The 17,590-nt window shown below is 55.1% G+C and overlaps 1 protein-coding gene across 1 annotated transcript; it reads left to right on the plus strand.

Moving 5' to 3' along the window:
* The first annotated feature begins 5,327 nt into the window (after window positions 1-5,327).
* On the plus strand, window positions 5,328-11,590 carry LOC139254792 (zinc finger protein 11-like). The gene is made up of 2 exons (XM_070873814.1): window positions 5,328-5,354; window positions 8,645-11,590. Exons 1-2 carry the CDS (start codon window positions 5,328-5,330, stop codon window positions 11,588-11,590), a joined length of 2,973 nt encoding a protein of 990 aa, XP_070729915.1.
* The last annotated feature ends 6,000 nt before the right edge of the window (window positions 11,591-17,590 follow it).

Below are 17,590 nucleotides of genomic sequence, written 5' to 3' on the forward strand. Positions count from 1 at the left end.
ATTTGCTTAAATTGAGGCAAGGTGTGAGGGAGGGTGACCTTCAAGGGTTAATATTACTGCCTGTATATTAATATATCTCATATATAGCACTTGGGATCATCAGGAACCAATATTAATCTTTGTATATTAATATATACCTCAATACCGCCAACTCTCTCTCAATTGAGGCAAGGTGTGAGGGAGGGTGACCTTCAAGGGTTAATATTACTGCCGGTATATTAATATATCTCACTTGGGATAACCTGGGATCCATATGAATCTTTCTGCATTCATATATCTCCGAAATAGCTCGCTGTGCTTCAATTGGGGCAGCCGGTGAGAAAGGACATCATCGAGGGGTTAATTTCTGACATATCAGGAGAGACTGGATCGACTGGGCTTATATTCGCTGGAGTTTAGAAGGATGAGAGGGGGATCTGACAGGAAACATGTCAAATTCTGACGGGACTGGACAGGTTTAGATGCAGGAAGAATGTTCCCGATGTTGGGGAAGTCCAGAACCAGGGCTCACACAGTCTAAGGATAAGGGGTAAGCCATTTAGGACCGAGATGAGGAGAAACTTCTTCACTCGGAGAATTGTGAACCTGTGGAATTCTCTACCACAGAAAGTGGATGCATTGGTGGTCATTTTCCAACATTCGATAGACTCTGGATCAGTCCCTATGGACTGGAGGGTAGTTAATGTAACCCCACTTTTAAAAAAGGAGGGAGATAGAAAATGGGTAATTATAGACCGGTTAGCCTGACATCAGTAGTGGGGAAAATGTTGGAATCAATTATTAAAGATGTAATAGCAGCGCATTTGGAAAGCAGTGACAGGATCGGTCCAAGTCAGCATGGATTTATGAAAGGGGAAATCATGCTTGAAAGATCTTTTGGGATTTTTTGAGGATGTAACTCGTAGAGTGGACAAGGGAGAACCAGTGGATGTGGTGTATTTGGACTGACAAAAGGCTTTTGACAAGGTCCCACACAAGAGATTGGTGTGCAACATTAAAGCACACGGTATTGGGGGTAATGTACTGACGGGGATAGAGAACTGGTTGGCAGACAGGAAGCAGAGAGTCGGGATAAACGGGTCCTTTTCAGAATGGCAGGCAGTGACTAGTGGGGTGCCGCAGGGCTCAGTGCTGGGGCCCCAGCTATTTACAATATACATTAAAGATTTAGACGAAGGAATTGAGTGTAATATCTCCAAGTTTGCAGATGACACTAAGCTGGGTGGCGGTGTGAGCTGTGAGGAGGATGCTAAGAGGCTGCAGGGTGACTTGGACAGGTTAGGTGAGTGGGGCAAATGCGTGGCAGATGCAGTATAATATGGATAAATGTGAGGTGATCCACTTTGGGGGCAAAAACAGGAAGGCAGAATATTATCTGAATGGCGACAGATTAGGAAAAGGGGAGGTGCAACGAGACCTGGGTGTCATGGGACATCAGTCATTGAAAGTTGGCCATGCAGGTACAGCAGGCGGTGAAGAAGGCAAATGGCATGTTGGCCTTCATAGCGAGAGGATTTGAGTATAGGAACAGGGAGGTCTTACTGCAGTTGTACAGGGCCTTGGTGAGGCCACACCTGGAATATTGTGTTCAGTTTTGGTCTCCTAATCTGAGGAAGGACATTCTTGCTATTGAGGGAGTGCAGCGAAGGTTCACCAGACTGACTCCCGGGATGGCAGGACTGACATATGAAGAAAGACTGGATCGACTGGGCTTATATTCACTGGAGTTTAGAAGAATGAGGGGGGGATCTCATAGAAACATATAAAATTCTGACGGGACTGGACAGGTTAGATGCAGGAAGAATGTTCCCGATGTTGGGGAAGTCCAGAACCAGGGCTCACACAGTCTAAGGATAAGGGGTAAGCCATTTAGGACCCAGATGAGGAGAAACTTCTTCAGCCAGAGAATTGTGAACCTGTGGAATTCTCTCCCACAGAAAGTTGTTGGGGGCCAGTTCGTTGGATATATTCAAAAGGGGGTTAGAAGTGGCCCTTACGGCTAAAGGGATCAGGTGGGTATGGAGAGAAGGCAGGAGTGGGGTACTGAAGTTGCATGTTCAGCCATGATCATATTGAATGGTGGGGCAGGCTCGAAGGGCCCAATGGCCTGCTCCTGCACCTATTTTCTCTGTCTCTAACTATGCTGTAATTGGGGCAGTGAGTGAGAGAGGGCATATCGACGGGGTTAATATTAGTGTCTGTATTTTAATACATCTCATACTTCGCACACGGAGCACTTGGGGATAATGAGTCAATATTAATGTCTAAATATCGTAAAATATCTCTCTCTGTTTAAATTGGGGCAGAGAGTATATAACGGAATGAGTATAAGGGTTAATATCACTTGTCTATATCTCATCGTTAGAGGCAGCCCCTTGGAATCGAGGAAGACTTGTTTCCACTTTTAAAAACGAGGCCTAAGGTGGCTGAATAGTCCAATACGGGAGTCGCAGTCCCTGTCACGGGGTGGGACAGATAGACGTTGAGGGAAAGGGGACGGTGGGACAGAGAGACGTTGAGGGAAGGGGAGGGTGGGACAGATAGACGTTGAGGGAAGGGGAGGGTGGGACAGAGAGACGTTGAGGGAAAGGGGAGGGTGGGACAGATAGACGTTGAGGGAAAGGGGAGGGTGGGACAGATAGACGTTGAGGGAAGGGGAGGGTGGGACAGATAGACGTTGAGGGAAAGGGGAGGGTGGGACAGATAGACGTTGAGGGAAGGGGAGGGTGGGACAGATAGACGTTGAGGGAATGGGAGGGTGGGACAGAGAGACGTTGAGGGAAGGGGAGGGTGGGACAGATAGACGTTGAGGGAAGGGGAGGCTGGGACAGATAGACGTTGAGGGAAGGGGTGGGTGGGACAGATCAGACGTTGAGGGAAAGGGGAGGGTGGGACTGGTTTGCCGCACGCTCCTTCCGCTGCCTTGCGCTTGCTTTCTGCGTGCTCGCAATTGGCGACGAGACTCGAGGTGCTCGGCGCCCTCCCGGATGCACTTCCACCACTTAGGGGCGGACTGGTCTTTGGACCAGGGGGGACTCCCATGTGTCGGTGGTGGGGGGAGGTGTTGCACTTTATCAGGGGAGTGGGTGTGTCCCTTGCAGAACGTTTCCTCTGCCCACCTTGGGGCTCGCGCGCCCGTGCAGGAGTTCCGAGTCGAGCGCTCGCTTCGGGAGTCTGGTGTCTGGGGGGCGGGGGAGGGGAACATGCGGACAATATCTGAATATATTTACAGATAGATTTATATCAACGGAATGAGATCAATATCTGTCCATCAATCTATCTGTAAATACACCAACGGGGGAATGAGTCAGCGAGGGAACTATTCAGGGGCATAATATTACTCTTCTATATTGATAAAGCTCAAAATATATTAATTGGGGCACTTGGGATATTCCGGGGTCAATATTGATTTTTGAGCGTCCAAAATCCAGAGTTCTAAAATTCGGAATGTTTCGGAATCCAGACTCTCCCCCCGCCCTCCTCGGCTCCCCCGCTCTGTCCCCCCCCACTAACCTCAGCTGGCCAACCCCACCAACCTCAGCCCAGGCAACGACGTTCCGGAATCCGGAAATCCCCCGGAATCCGGAGCGGCCTCTCCACCTGTACGTTTACTCGATCTCAAAATATCTTAAAACAGCTCAATAGGCTGCAATTGGGGCAGTGAGTGAGAGAGAGAGAGGGGGGAGTAATCTGGGATTAAATATTCGTCGCCAACGATTAATATCTCTGTGACTGTATCGATTGGGGAACTTGGGATAATCGGGAAACAATATTTAATCTTTGTGTATTATTCCCTGTGTGTACAAAAGCAGGGAAGTCTTGCTCCAGTTACACAGGGTATCGGTGAGGCCACACCTGGAGTACTGCGTGCACAGTTTTGCTCTCCGTATTTACCAAAGGACACACTTTGCTTTGGAGGCAGTTCAGAGAAGGTTCACTCGGTCGATTCCGGGGATGAGGGGGTTGACTTATGAGGAAAGGTTGAGGAGGTTGGGCCTCTACTCATTGGAGTTCAGAAGAATGAGAGGTGACCTTATCGAAACGTATCAGATTATGAGGGGGGCTCGACAAGGTGGATGCAGAGAGGATGTTCCCACTGATGGGGGAGACTAGAACTAGGGGGCATGGTCTTAGAATAAGGGGCCGCCCATTTAAAACTGAGATGAGGAGGAATTTCTTCTCTCAGAGGGTTGTAAATCTGTGGAACTCGCTGCCTCAGAGAGCTGTGGAAGCCGGGACATTGAATATATTTAAGACAGAGATAGACAGTTCCTTAACCGATAAGGGGGCGGGCAGGGAAGTGGAGCTGGGTCCATGATCGGATCAGGCCACGATGGTATTAAATGGCGGAGCAGGGCTCGAGGGGCCGAATGGCCCACTCCTGGCTCCTATTTCTGATGTGAGAATCCCAGTGGACCCAAACCCCCTTCCCTGCTCAGTGACCGAAGGGAGTTTGAGCAATCCTTCGATAAAGTACCACATGAGAGGTTACTGCGCAGGATAAAAGCTCGCGGGGTTTGGGGGTAATATATTAGCACGGATGGAGGATGGGCTCACTAACAGAGAACAGAGAGTCGGGACAACTGTTCATTCTCGGGTCGGCAATCAGCAACTAGTGGGGTGCCCCAGGGATCAATGCACCTGAATAAATGCTGCAAGAGGGCCCTGGGGCACTGAGGCCAAGTGGCTGGGGGTCAATATTACTGTTTGTACATTAATATGTCTCGAAATAGCTCCAAAACTCCCTCAATTGGGGCAGGGATGGAGGGAGGGCATCAGTGAGGGCTTAATATTACTGCCCGTATATTAATATATCTCATATATAGCACTTGCGATCACCAGGCAGCAATATTAATGTTTTTCTTTGCATAGAGCTCGAAATATCTTAAAATTCCTCAATTTGCTTAAATTGAGGCAAGGTGTGAGGGAGGGTGACCTTCAAGGGTTAATATTACTGCCTGTATATTAATATATCTCATGTATAGCACTTGGGATCATCAGGAACCAATATTAATCTTTGTATATTAATATATACCTCAATACCGCCAACTCTCTCTCAATTGAGGCAAGGTGTGAGGGAGGGTGACCTTCAAGGGTTAATACTACTGCCGGTATATTAATATATCTCACTTGGGATAACCTGGGATCCATATGAATCTTTCTACATTCATATATCTCCGAAATAGCTCGCTGTGCTTCAATTGGGGCAGCCGGTGAGAAAGGACATCATCGAGGGGTTAATTTCTGACATATCAGGAGAGACTGGATCGACTGGGCTTATATTCGCTGGAGTTTAGAAGGATGAGGGGGGGGATCTGATAGGAAACATGTCAAATTCTGACGGGACGGGACAGGTTTCGATGCGGGAAGAATGTTCCCGATGTTGGGGAAGTCCAGAACCAGGGCTCACACAGTCTAAGGATAAGGGGTAAGCCATTTAGGACCGAGATGAGGAGAAACTTCTTCACCCAGAGAATTGTGAACCTGTGGAATTCTCTACCACAGAAAGTGGATGCATTGGTGGTCATTTTCCAACATTCGATAGACTCTGGATCAGTCCCTATGGACTGGAGGATAGTTAATGTAACCCCACTTTTAAAAAAAGGAAGGAGAGAGAAAATGGGTAATTATAGACCGGTTAGCCTGACATCAGTAGTGGGGAAAATGTTGGAATCAATTATTAAAGATGTAATAGCAGCGCATTTGGAAAGCAGGGACAGGATCGGTCCAAGTCAACATGGATTTATGAAAGGGGAAATCAGGCTTGAAAGATCTTCTGGGATTTTTTGAGGTTGTAACTAGTAGAGTGGACAAGGAGAGAACCAGTGGATGTGGTGTATTTGGACTGACAAAAGGCTTTTGACAAGGTCCCACACAAGAGATTGGTGTGCAAAATTAAAGCACATGGTATTGGGGGTAATGTTCTGACGGGGATAGAGAACTGGTTGGCAGACAGGAAGCAGAGAGTCGGGATAAACGGGTCCTTTTCAGAATGGCAGGCAGTGACTAGTGGGGTACCGCAGTGCTCAGTGCTGGGACCCCAGCTATTTACAATATACATTAATGATTTAGACGAGGGAATTGAGTGTAATATCTCCAAGTTTGCAGATGACACTAAGCTGGGTGGCGGTGTGAGCTGTGAGGAGGATGCTAAGAGGCTGCAGGGTGACTTGGACAGGTTAGGTGAGTGGGGCAAATGCATGGCAGATGCAGTATAATGTGGATAAATGTGAGGTGATCCACTTTGGGGGCAAAAACAGGAAGGCAGAATATTATCTGAATGGCGACAGATTAGGAAAAGGGGAGGTGCAACGAGACCTGGATGTCATGGGACATCAGTCATTGAAAGTTGGCCATGCAGGTACAGCAGGGGGTGAAGAAGGCAAATGGCATGTTGGCCTTCATAGCGAGAGGATTTGAGTATAGGAGCAGGGAGGTGTTGCTACAGTTGTACAGGGCCTTGGTGAGGCCACACCTGGAATATTGTGTTCAGTTTTGGTCTCCTAATCTGAGGAAGGACATTCTTGCTATTGAGGGAGTGCAGCGAAGGTTCACCAGACTGATTCCCGGGATGGCAGGACTGACATATGAAGAAAGACTGGATCGACTGGGCTTATATTCACTGGAGTTTAGAAGAATGAGGGGGGGATCTCATAGAAACATATAAAATTCTGACGGGACTGGACAGGTTAGATGCAGGAAGAATGTTCCCGATGTTGGGGAAGTCCAGAACCAGGGGCTCACACAGTCTAAGGATAAGGGGTAAGCCATTTAGGACCGAGATGAGGAGAAACTTCTTCACCCAGAGAATTGTGAACCTGTGGAATTCTCTACCACAGAAAGTTGTTGGGGGCCAGTTCGTTGGATATATTCAAAAGGGAGTTAGATGTGGTCCTTACGGCTAAAGGGATCAGGGGGGTATGGAGAGAAGGCAGGAGTGGGGTCCTGAAGTTGCATGATCAGCCATGATCGTATTGAATGGTGGGGCAGGCTCGAAGGGCCCAATGGCCTGCTCCTGCACCTATTTTCTATGTCTCTAACTATGCTGTAATTGGGGCAGTGAGTGAGAGAGGGCATATTGACGGGGTTAATATTCGTGTCTGTATTTTAATACATCTCAAAGTTCGCACATGGAGCACTTGGGGATAATGAATCAATATTAATGTCTAAATATCGTAAAATATCTCTCTCTGTTTAAATTGGGGCAGAGAGTATATAACGGAATGAGTATAAGGGTTAATATCACTTGTCGATATCTCATCGTTAGAGGCAGCCCCTCGGAATCGAGGAAGACTTGTTTCCACTCTTAAAAACGAGGCCTAAGGTGGCTGAATAGTCCAATATGAGAGTCGCAGTCCCTGTCACAGGGTGGGACAGATAGACGTTGATGGAAAGGGGACGGTGGGACAGAGAGACGTTGAGGGAAGGGGAGGGTGGGACAGATAGACGTTGAGGGAAGGGGAGGGTGGGACAGAGAGACGTTGAGGGAAAGGGGAGGGTGGGACAGATAGACGTTGAGGGAAGGGGAGGGTGGGACAGATAGACGTTGAGGGAAGGGGATGATGGGACAGATAGACGTTGAGGGAAAGGGGAGGGTGGGACAGATCAGGCGTTGAGGGAAAGGGGAGGGTGGGACAGATAGACGTTGAGGGAAGGGGATGGTGGGACAGATAGACGTTGAGGGAAGGGGAGGGTGGGACAGATAGACGTTGAGGGAAGGGGAGGGTGGGACAGATAGACGTTGAGGGAAAGGGGAGGGTGGGACAGGTTTGCCGCACGCTCCTTCCGCTGCCTTGCGCTTGCTTTCTGCGTGCTCGCAATTGGCGACGAGGCTCGAGGTGCTCGGCGCCCTCCCGGATGCACTTCCACCACTTAGGGGAGGACTGGTCTTTGGGCCAGGGGGGACTCCCAGGTGTCGGTGGTGGGGGCGGGGTGTTGCACTTTATCAGGGGAGCGGGTGTGTCCCTTGCAGAACGTTTCCTCTGCCCACCTTGGGGCTCGCGCGCCCGTGCAGGAGTTCCGAGTCGAGCGCTCGCTTCGGGAGTCTGGTGTCTGGGGGGCGGGGGGGAACATGCGGACAATATCTGAATATATTTACAGATAGATTTATATCAACGGAATGAGATCAATATCTGTCCATCAATCTATCTGTAAATACACCAACGGGGGAATGAGTCAGCGAGGGAACTATTCAGGGGCATAATATTACTCTTCTATATTGATAAAGCTCAAAATATATTAATTGGGGCACTTGGGATATTCCGGGGTCAATATTGATTTTTGAGCGTCTAAAATTCGGAGTTCCAAAATTCGGAATGTTTCGGAATCCAGACTCCCCCCCCCCCCCCTTGTGAGACTTGTGTGGGGGGGGGGGAGGGGGTGTGTGCGGGGGTGGGGAGCGCGCGCGTCGGCCATTTGCATTGTCTCAACGCTCGCCCGTCTTCCTCCTCCCCCCCCCCCCACCCCTTGCAGGGCCAGCGAGAGACACCGACCTCTCTCTCTCTCCGTGGGCTGTTCCCCCGCTCCTGCCCCCCTCCCCCCCAACGCCCCCCTCGGGAAGAAGAAGAGGAGGAGAAACAAAAGAGCAAGGGGGTCTGCGGGCAGGGGTGAGAGGGGGGGGTGCGAAAAGGAGGTTTGCTGGCAGAGGTGTGCGATCGTCGCCACGCTCTTCATCTGCTCCTCCTGCGGGCGGGGCTTCGGCTACTTCCCGCTGCTGGCCCGCCACCGCTGCCGGCCGCCGACGACGACGACGCCGCCCGCCGGCGCGCCGGACCCGCGCGGCGACGCGCAGCGCTGCCGCTCCTGCGGCCTGGACTTTGCCCTGCCCGAGCTGCTGGCCCGCCACTCCTGCGAGCGCCAGCGCCCGTACCTGTGCCCGCTGTGCCCCAAGCGCTTCGCCACGCCCTGGTACCTCCAGAAGCACCGGCGCCGTCACGGGCGGCCCTCGGCCTTCGCCTGCCCCCAGTGCGGCAAGTCCTTCAAGGAGCGCTACGAGCTGGCCCGCCACGCCCTGGTCCACGACCCCACCCGCCCCTACCGCTGCGACGCCTGCCCCCGCCGCTTCGCCCGGCCCCGGGGCCTGGCCTGCCACCGCCGGGCCGAGCACGGGCCCCCGCCCCGCCGCCCCTTCCGCTGCCGGGCCTGCGGCAAGGGCTACAGCCGCTCGGCCCACCTCCTGCGGCACCAGTACTCGCACACCGGCGAGCGGCCGTACCCGTGCCCCGAGTGCCTGCGGGCCTTCCGCGACCCCGGCACGCTCCGCCGTCACCGGCGCACCCACCAGAGGGCGCCGGTGGCGGCCTCCGCCGAATTGATCGCTCCCTCGTCGCCAACGTTGACGTCATTGGCCTCGTCGCCAACGTTGACGTCATTGGCCTCGTCGCCAACGTTGACGTCATTGGCCTCGTCGCCAACGTTGACGTCATTGGCCTCGTCGCCAACGTTGACGTCATTGGCCTCGTCGCCAACGTTGACGCCATTGGCCTCGTCGCCAACGTTGACGCCATTGGCCTCGTCGCCAACATTGACGACAACGTTGACATCATGGGCCTCGTCGCCAATGTTGACGCCGACCTCGCTCGGGCCCGCCCCGCCCTGCCCGGCCCCCGGCCCGACAACGGCGGCCAACGCGGACGGGCCCGCCCCCCTCCCCGAGCGCCCCAAGTGCGCCGTGTGCGGCAAGTCCTTCTGCGACCCCCAGGCCCTCTCCCGCCACCACCTGGCGGGCCACGCCGGCCAGGGCCCCTTCTCCTGCCCGCTGTGCCGGCTGACCTTCGAGGGGGCGGCCGAGCTCCAGGAGCACGCCTCCTCCTCCGCCGCCTCCTCGTCGCCGTTGCACCGGGGAGGAACGGGGGTGGCCCTGCACCCGCCGCTGCCCGCCCCCTTCCGCTGCGCCCAGTGCGGCCGCCGGTACAGCCGGGCCTCCCACCTCCTCCGCCACCAGCGCAGCCACACCGACGAGCGGCCCTTCGCCTGCCCGGCCTGCGGCAAGGGCTTCGTCAACTCCTACGAGCTGCTCCGCCACCGGTTGACTCACACCGACGAGGCCCCCTTCCCCTGCCCCCGCTGCGACAAGCGCTTCAAGCGGCCCCACTACCTGGCCCAGCACCTGCGCACCCACACCGACCAGACCCCCTACCCGTGCCCGCTGTGCCCCAAGCGCTTCAAGACCGCCTCCTACCTGCTCAAGCACCGGGGGCGCCACCTGCCCGACCCGCCGCGGCACGCTTGCCCGCACTGCGACAAGGGCTTCCGCTACCCCTACGAGCTGGCCCGCCACCTGCGGGCCCACTCGGACCGGGCCCCCTACCCCTGCCCCTCCTGCCCCTGCCGCTTCAAGAGCGGGCGGGACCGCGACCACCACGCCCGCCTCCACACGGGCGAGCGGCCCTACGTCTGCGGCCAGTGCGGCAAGGGCTTCACCCGCCCGTCGCTGCTGGGCCGGCACCGGCGCACCCACTCGCCGCTGCGCCCCCACGCCTGCCCCCGCTGCGGCCGGGCCTTCAAGGCCCCCGGGGGGCTGAGGGGCCACCGGGCCCGGCACTGCCGGGGGGGGCCGCCGACGCCGGAGGCCGGGGAGCAGCATGCGCAGAGCCGGCAACTGCCGCAGGGCTCGGAGAATGCGCATGCGCAGAGCCGGCAACTACCACATAGCTCGGAAAATGCGCATGCGCAGAGCCGGCAACTACCGCATTGCTCGGAGAATGTGCATGCGCAGAGTCGGCAGCTGCCGCAGGGCTCGGAGAATGTGCATGCGCAGAGCCGGCAGCTGCCGCAGGGCTCAGAGGATGCGCATGCGCAGAGCCGGCAGCTGCCGCAGGGCTCGGAGAATGCGCATGCGCAGAGCCGGCAACTACCACATAGCTCGGAAAATGCGCATGCGCAGAGCCGGCAACTACCACATTGCTCGGAAAATGCGCATGCGCAGAGTCGGCAGCTGCCGCAGGGCTCGGAGAATGCGCATGCGCAGAGCCGGCAGCTGCCGCAGGGCTCGGAGAATGCGCATGCGCAGAGCCGGCAACTACCACATAGCTCGGAAAATGCGCATGTGCAGAGCCAGCAACTACCGCAGGGCTCGGAGAATGCGCATGCGCAGAGCCGGCAACTAGCACATTGCTCGGAAAATGCGCATGCGCAGAGCCGGCAACGACCACATTGCTCGGAAAATGCGCATGCGCAGAGCCGGCAACTACCACAGGCCCAAGGCCTCAAACTCCCACAGGGCTTAGAGGAGGCGCATGCGCAGAACCGCGAACCCCCGCAGGCCCAAGGCCTGGAACTCCCGCAGGGCTACGAGGCCCCGTATGCTGACATCCGCCAACCCCCGGAGGCCAGCACCTCGGACGCCCCCCTCCCTGCGCGGGCGGCCAGCCCGGACGCCCCCGCCGCCCCCCGCCCCTACGACTGCGCCCTGTGCGGCCGCGACTTTGGCCGGCTGGTGGAGCTGCTCGGCCACCGTTGCCGTCGCCCGGCCCAGCACCAGCCCGCCTTTCCCTGCCCCCACTGCCCCGAGGCTTTTGCCCGGGCCTTTGAGCTGGCCTGTCACCTCCCCCGCCACGCGGCCGACCGGGCCCTGCCCTGTCCCCGCTGACCGAGGGGTGGGGGGGCTGGGTTGGGGGCTTAACCCCCTCCCCCCACCCACGGGAGGGCGGGGGAGGGGTTGGGTAAGCGTGGGCGGGGCTAGGATCCGGTCGTTGCTGGGCAGGTCGAGGGGGTCTTGTGGGGACTTGGTCCCAACTCCCCTCCCCCTCCGTCCCCTCTCCTCCCCTCCCCCTCCGTCCCCTCTCCTCCCCTCCCCCGCCGTTCCCTCTCCCCTCCCCCTACTGCACGTTGCAAACACTGAATTATCCCTCGATCGCGGACCGCACAGCTCCTCCGCCTCCCCGCACCCCCACAACCCCCACAAGCCCCTCGTGCCACGCGGCGGGCTATTCGACTGCGGCGTGCATGGCCGCCCGCTCCCCACCTCCCCTGAAGAGGGCGCCGTTTGCAAGCTGGGGTCAGGGTGGGGGGTCTGGTGGGGGGAGGAGGTCAAGCGGACTCCTGACCCCTTCGAACTCGACCCCTCCCCTGCCCGTGCTCACCTTCGCCCTCTTCTCCCCTACCCCGTCCCTCACAAACCCCATCTCAAGGCAAACACCAATCAGATCACCTCGTGCTCCTTACCCCCACCCCCCCTGCCCCGACGGGTACAGAGAGCCCCGCTCTCGCACACGCCCCGCACAGGCGCGCGGACCGGGGGCGTGAGACGATACGAGCTTTCCTGCTCCCTACCTCCGGAAGGCTCACGTGTGGGTGGGGAGGGGAGGGGCAAGGCCACACGTGTTTTCCCCCCCACCCTCTCCCCACACACACACACATCCCCCCGCCCACCCCCCTCCCTCCCTCCGCGCTGGGGAGGGCGGAGAAACAACGTCTCAACCGTGGGCCTGATGCCCCTCCAGTCGAATAGCCCGCACCCGCGGGTTCGCGCCTGGGAACAGGGGGCCGGGCGTGGGAATCGGGTTGAAATCCGGAGCGCGGAATGCGAGACGGCGGGGTGAGAGGGAGACCCGAGTCAGCTCTCGATCGAAGGTCTCCTCCTGAAAAATGTCTGCTGTTGTATGTGATGGTCGCTCTGTCTCTCCACTCCCTCTCTCCCTCTCCCCCTCCCTCTCCCTCTCTCCCTCTCTCTCCCTCTACCTCTCCCTCTCCCTCTCCCTCTCCCTCTCCCTCTCTCTCCCTCTCTCCCTCTCCCTCTCTCCCTCTCTCTCTCTCCCTCTCTCCCTCTCCCCTTCCCTCTCCCTCTCTCCCTCTCTCCCTCTCCCTCTCCCTCTCTCCCTCTACCTCTCTCCCTCTCCCCCTCCCTCTCCCTCTCTCCCTCTCTCTCCCTCTCCCCCTCCCTCTCCCTCTCTCCCTCTCTCTCCCTCTCCCTCTCTCTCTCCCTACTTCTCTCTCTCCCTCCCTCTCCCTCTCCCTCTCCCTCTCTCCCTCTCTCTCCCTCTCCCTCTCTCTCTCCCTACTTCTCTCTCTCCCTCCCTCTCCCTCTCCCCCTCCCTCTCCCTCTCTCCCTCTCTCTCCCTCTCCCCCTCCCTCTCCCTCTCTCCCTCTCTCTCCCTCTCCCTCTCTCTCTCCCTACTTCTCTCTCTCCCTCCCTCTCCCTCTCCCTCTCCCTCTCTCCCTCTCTCTCCCTCTCCCTCTCTCTCTCCCTACTTCTCTCTCTCCCTCCCTCTCCCTCTCCCCCTCCCTCTCCCTCTCTCCCTCTCTCTCCCTCTCCCTCTCTCTCTCCCTACTTCTCTCTCTCCCTCCCTCTCCCTCTCTCCCTCTCTCTCTCTCCCTCTCCCTCTCTCTCTCTCTCTCCCTCTCTCTCTCCCTCTCTCTCTCCCTCCCTCTCCCTCTCCCTCTCCCTCTCTCCCTCTCCCTCTCTCCCCCACTCCCTCCCCCTCTGCTACCGCTGTACAAACCAGCTGTGACCAATAAAAAGATGGTTTTCTGCCCCCACTCTGACCCCGATGGGGAGCGTTATGTTTGTGTGCTGCATTTCCCCACATTGCCTGGTGAGCTGAATGGAGCCTCTGGTTGCGAGAGAAGAAGGAAGCGATTATTTAAACGGAGAAAGATTACAAAGTGCCGCAGTACAGCGGGACCTGGGGGTTACTTGTACATGAAACACAAAAGGTTAGTACGCAGGTACAGCAAGTGCTCAGGAAGGGCCAATGGTATCTTGGCCTTTATTGCAAAGGGGGATGGAGTATAAAAGCAGGGAAGTCTTGCTCCAGTTACACAGGGTATTGGTGAGGCCACACCTGGAGTACTGCGTGCACAGTTTTGCTCTCCGTATTTACCAAAGGACACACTTTGCTTTGGAGGCAGTTCAGAGAAGGTTCACTCGGTCGATTCCGGGGATGAGGGGGTTGACTTATGAGGAAAGGTTGAGGAGGTTGGGCCTCTACTCATTGGAGTTCAGAAGAATGAGAGGTGATCTTATCGAAAGGTATCAGATTATGAGGGGGGGGCTCGACAAGGTGGATGCAGAGAGGATGTTCCCACTGATGGGGGAGACTAGAACTAGGGGGCATGGTCTTAGAATAAGGGGCCGCCCATTTAAAACTGAGATGAGGAGGAATTTCTTCTCAGAGGGTTGTAAATCTGTGGAACTCGCTGCCTCAGAGAGCTGTGGAAGCCGGGACATTGAATATATTGAAGACAGAGATAGACAGTTCCTTAACCGATAAGGGGGCGGGCAGGGAAGTGGAGCTGGGTCCATGATCGGATCAGGCCACGATGGTATTAAATGGCGGAGCAGGGCTCGAGGGGCCGAATGGCCCACTCCTGGCTCCTATTTCTGATGTGAGAATCCCAGTGGACCCAAACCCCCTTCCCTGCTCAGTGACCGAAGGGAGTTTGAGCAATCCTTCGATAAAGTACCACATAAGAGGTTACTGCGCAGGATAAAAGCTCGCGGGGTTTGGGGGTAATATATTAGCACGGATGGGCTCACTAACAGAGAACAGAGAGTCGGGACAACTGTTCATTCTCGGGTCGGCAATCAGTAACTAGTGGGGTGCCCCAGGGATCAATGCACCTGAATAAATGCTGCAAGAGGGCACTGGGGCACTGAGGCCAAGTGGCTGGGGGTCAATATTACTGTTTGTACATTAATATGTCTCGAAATAGCTCCAAAACTCCCTCAATTGGGGCAGGGATGGAGGGAGGGCATCAATGAGGGCTTAATATTACTGCCCGTATATTAATATATCTCCTATATAGCACTTGCGATCACCAGGCAGCAATATTAATGTTTTTCTTTGAATAGAGCTCGAAATATCTTAAAATTCCTCAATTTGCTTTAATTGAGGCAAGGTGTGAGGGAGGGTGACCTTCAAGGGTTAATATTACTGCCGGTATATTAATATATCTCATGCATAGCACTTGGGATCATCAGGAACCAATATTAATCTTTGTATATTAATATATCCCTCAATATCGCTAACTCTCTCTCAATTGAGGCAAGGTGTGAGGGAGGGTGACCTTCAAGGGTTAATATTACTGCCGGTCTAGAAATATATCTCACTTGGGATAACCTGGGATCCATATGAATCTTTCTGCATTCATGTATCTCCGAAATAGCTCGCTGTGCTTCAATTGGGGCAGCCGGTGAGAAAGGACGTCATAGAGGGGTTAATTTCTGACATATCAGGAGAGACTGGATCGACTGGGCTTATATTGGCCCAATGGCCTGCTCCTGCACCTATTTTCTATGTTTCCATGTCTCTAACTATGCTGTAATTGGGGCAGTGAGTGAGAGAGGGCATATTGACGGGGTTAATATCAGTGCCTGTATTTTAATACATCTCACTTCGCACATGGAGCACTTGGGGATAATGAGTCAATATTAATGTCTAAATATCGTAAAATATCTCTCTCTGTTTAAATTGGGGCAGAGAGTATATAACGGAATGAGTATAAGGGTTAATATCACTTGTCTACATCTCATCGTTAGAGGCAGCCCCTTGGAATCGAGGAAGACTTGTTTCCAATCTTAAAAACGAGGCCTAGGGTGGCTGAATAGTCTAATACGGGAGTCGCAGTCCCTGTCACGGGGTGGGACAGATAGACGTTGAGGGAAAGGGGAGGGTGGGACAGATAGACGTTGAGCGAAGGGGAGGGTGGGACAGAGAGACGTTGAGGGAAAGGGGAGGGTGGGACAGATAGACGTTGAGGGAAGGGGAGGCTGGGACAGATAGACGTTGAGGGAAGGGGAGGGTGGGACAGATAGACGTTGAGGGAAGGGGGAGAGTGGGACAGATAGACGTTGAGGGAAAGGGGAGGGTGGGACAGGTTTGCCGCACGCTCCTTCCGCTGCCTTGCGCTTGCTTTCTGCGTGCTCGCAATTGGCGACGAGACTCGAGGTGCTCGGCGCCCGCCCGGATGCACTTCCACCACTTAGGGGCGGACTGGTCTTTGGGCCAGGGGGGACTCCCAGGTGTCGGTGGTGGGGCGGGTGTTGCACTTTATCAGGGGAGCGGGTGTGTCCCTTGCAGAACGTTTCCTCTGCCCACCTTGGGGCTCGCGCGCCCGCGCAGGAGTTCCGAGTCGAGCGCTCGCTTCGGGAGTCTGGTGTCTGGGGGGCGGGGGGGGAACATGCGGACAATATCTGAATATATTTACAGAGAGATTTATATCAACGGAATGAGATCAATATCTGTCCATCAATCTATCTGTAAATACACCAACGGGGGAATGAGTCAGCGAGGGAACTATTCAGGGGCATAATATTACTCTTCTATATTGATAAAGCTCAAAATATATTAATTGGGGCACTTGGGATATTCCGGGGTCAATATTGATTTTTGAGCGTCCAAAATCCAGAGTTCCAAACTTCGGAATGTTTCGGAATCCTGACTCCTCCCCCCCGCCCTCCTCGGCTCCCTCGCTCTCCCCTTCCCCACTAACCTCAGCTGGCCAACCCCACCAACCTCAGCCCAGGCAACGACGTTCCGGAATCCGGAAATCCCCCGGAATCCGGAGCGGCCTCTCCACCTGTACGTTTACTCGATCTCAAAATATCTTAAAACAGATCAATAGGCTGCGATTGGGGCAGTGAGTGAGAGAGAGAGAGAGAGAGAGAGGGGGGAGTAATCTGGGATTAAATATTCGTCGCCAACGATTAATATCTCTGTGACTGTATCGATTGGGGAACTTGGGATAATCGGGAGACAATATTTAATCTTTGTGTATTATTCCATGTATGTACAAAAGCAGGGAAGTCTTGCTCCAGTTACACAGGGTATTGGTGAGGCCACACCTGGAGTACTGCGTGCACAGTTTTGCTCTCCGTATTTACCAAAGGACACACTTTGCTTTGGAGGCAGTTCAGAGAAGGTTCACTCGGTCGATTCCGGGGATGAGGGGGTTGACTTATGAGGAAAGGTTGAGGAGGTTGGGCCTCTACTCATTGGAGTTCAGAAGAATGAGAGGCGATCTTATCGAAACGTATCAGATTATGAGGGGGGGGCTCGACAAGGTGGATGCAGAGAGGATGTTCCCACTGATGGGGGAGACTAGAACTAGGGGGCATGGTCTTAGAATAAGGGGCCGCCCATTTAAAACTGAGATGAGGAGGAATTTCTTCTCTCAGAGAGTTGTAAATCTGTGGAACTCGCTGCCTCAGAGAGCTGTGGAAGCCGGGACATTGAATATATTTAAGGCAGAGATAGACAGTTCCTTAACCGATAAGGGGGCGGGCAGGGAAGTGGAGCTGGGTCCATGATCGGATCAGGCCACGATCGTATTAAATGGCGGGGCAGGGCTCGAGGGGCCGAATGGCCCACTCCTGGCTCCTATTTCTGATGTGAGAATCCCAGTGGACCCAAACCTCCTTCCCTGCTCAGTGACCGAAGGGAGTTTGAGCAATCCTTCGATAAAGTACCACATGAGAGGTTACTGCGCAGGATAAAAGCTCGCGGGGTTTGGGGGTAATATATTAGCACGGATGGAGGATGGGCTCACTAACAGAGAACAGAGAGTCGGGACAACTGTTCATTCTCGGGTCGGCAATCAGTAACTAGTGGGGTGCCCCAGGGATCAGTGCACCTGAATAAATGCAGCA

The sequence above is a fragment of the Pristiophorus japonicus genome, unplaced genomic scaffold, assembly GCF_044704955.1.
Source record: "Pristiophorus japonicus isolate sPriJap1 unplaced genomic scaffold, sPriJap1.hap1 HAP1_SCAFFOLD_576, whole genome shotgun sequence".
In the NCBI taxonomy this organism is placed as follows: domain Eukaryota; kingdom Metazoa; phylum Chordata; class Chondrichthyes; family Pristiophoridae; genus Pristiophorus; species Pristiophorus japonicus.

Coding starts and splice junctions, on each gene's coding strand:
- LOC139254792 (XM_070873814.1), top strand. CDS start 5,328: ATGTCAAATTCTGACGGGACGGGACAG. Junction 5,355..8,644: donor ATTCTGACGGGACGGGACAG/GTTTCGATGCGG, acceptor GTTTGCTGGCAG/AGGTGTGCGATCGTCGCCAC.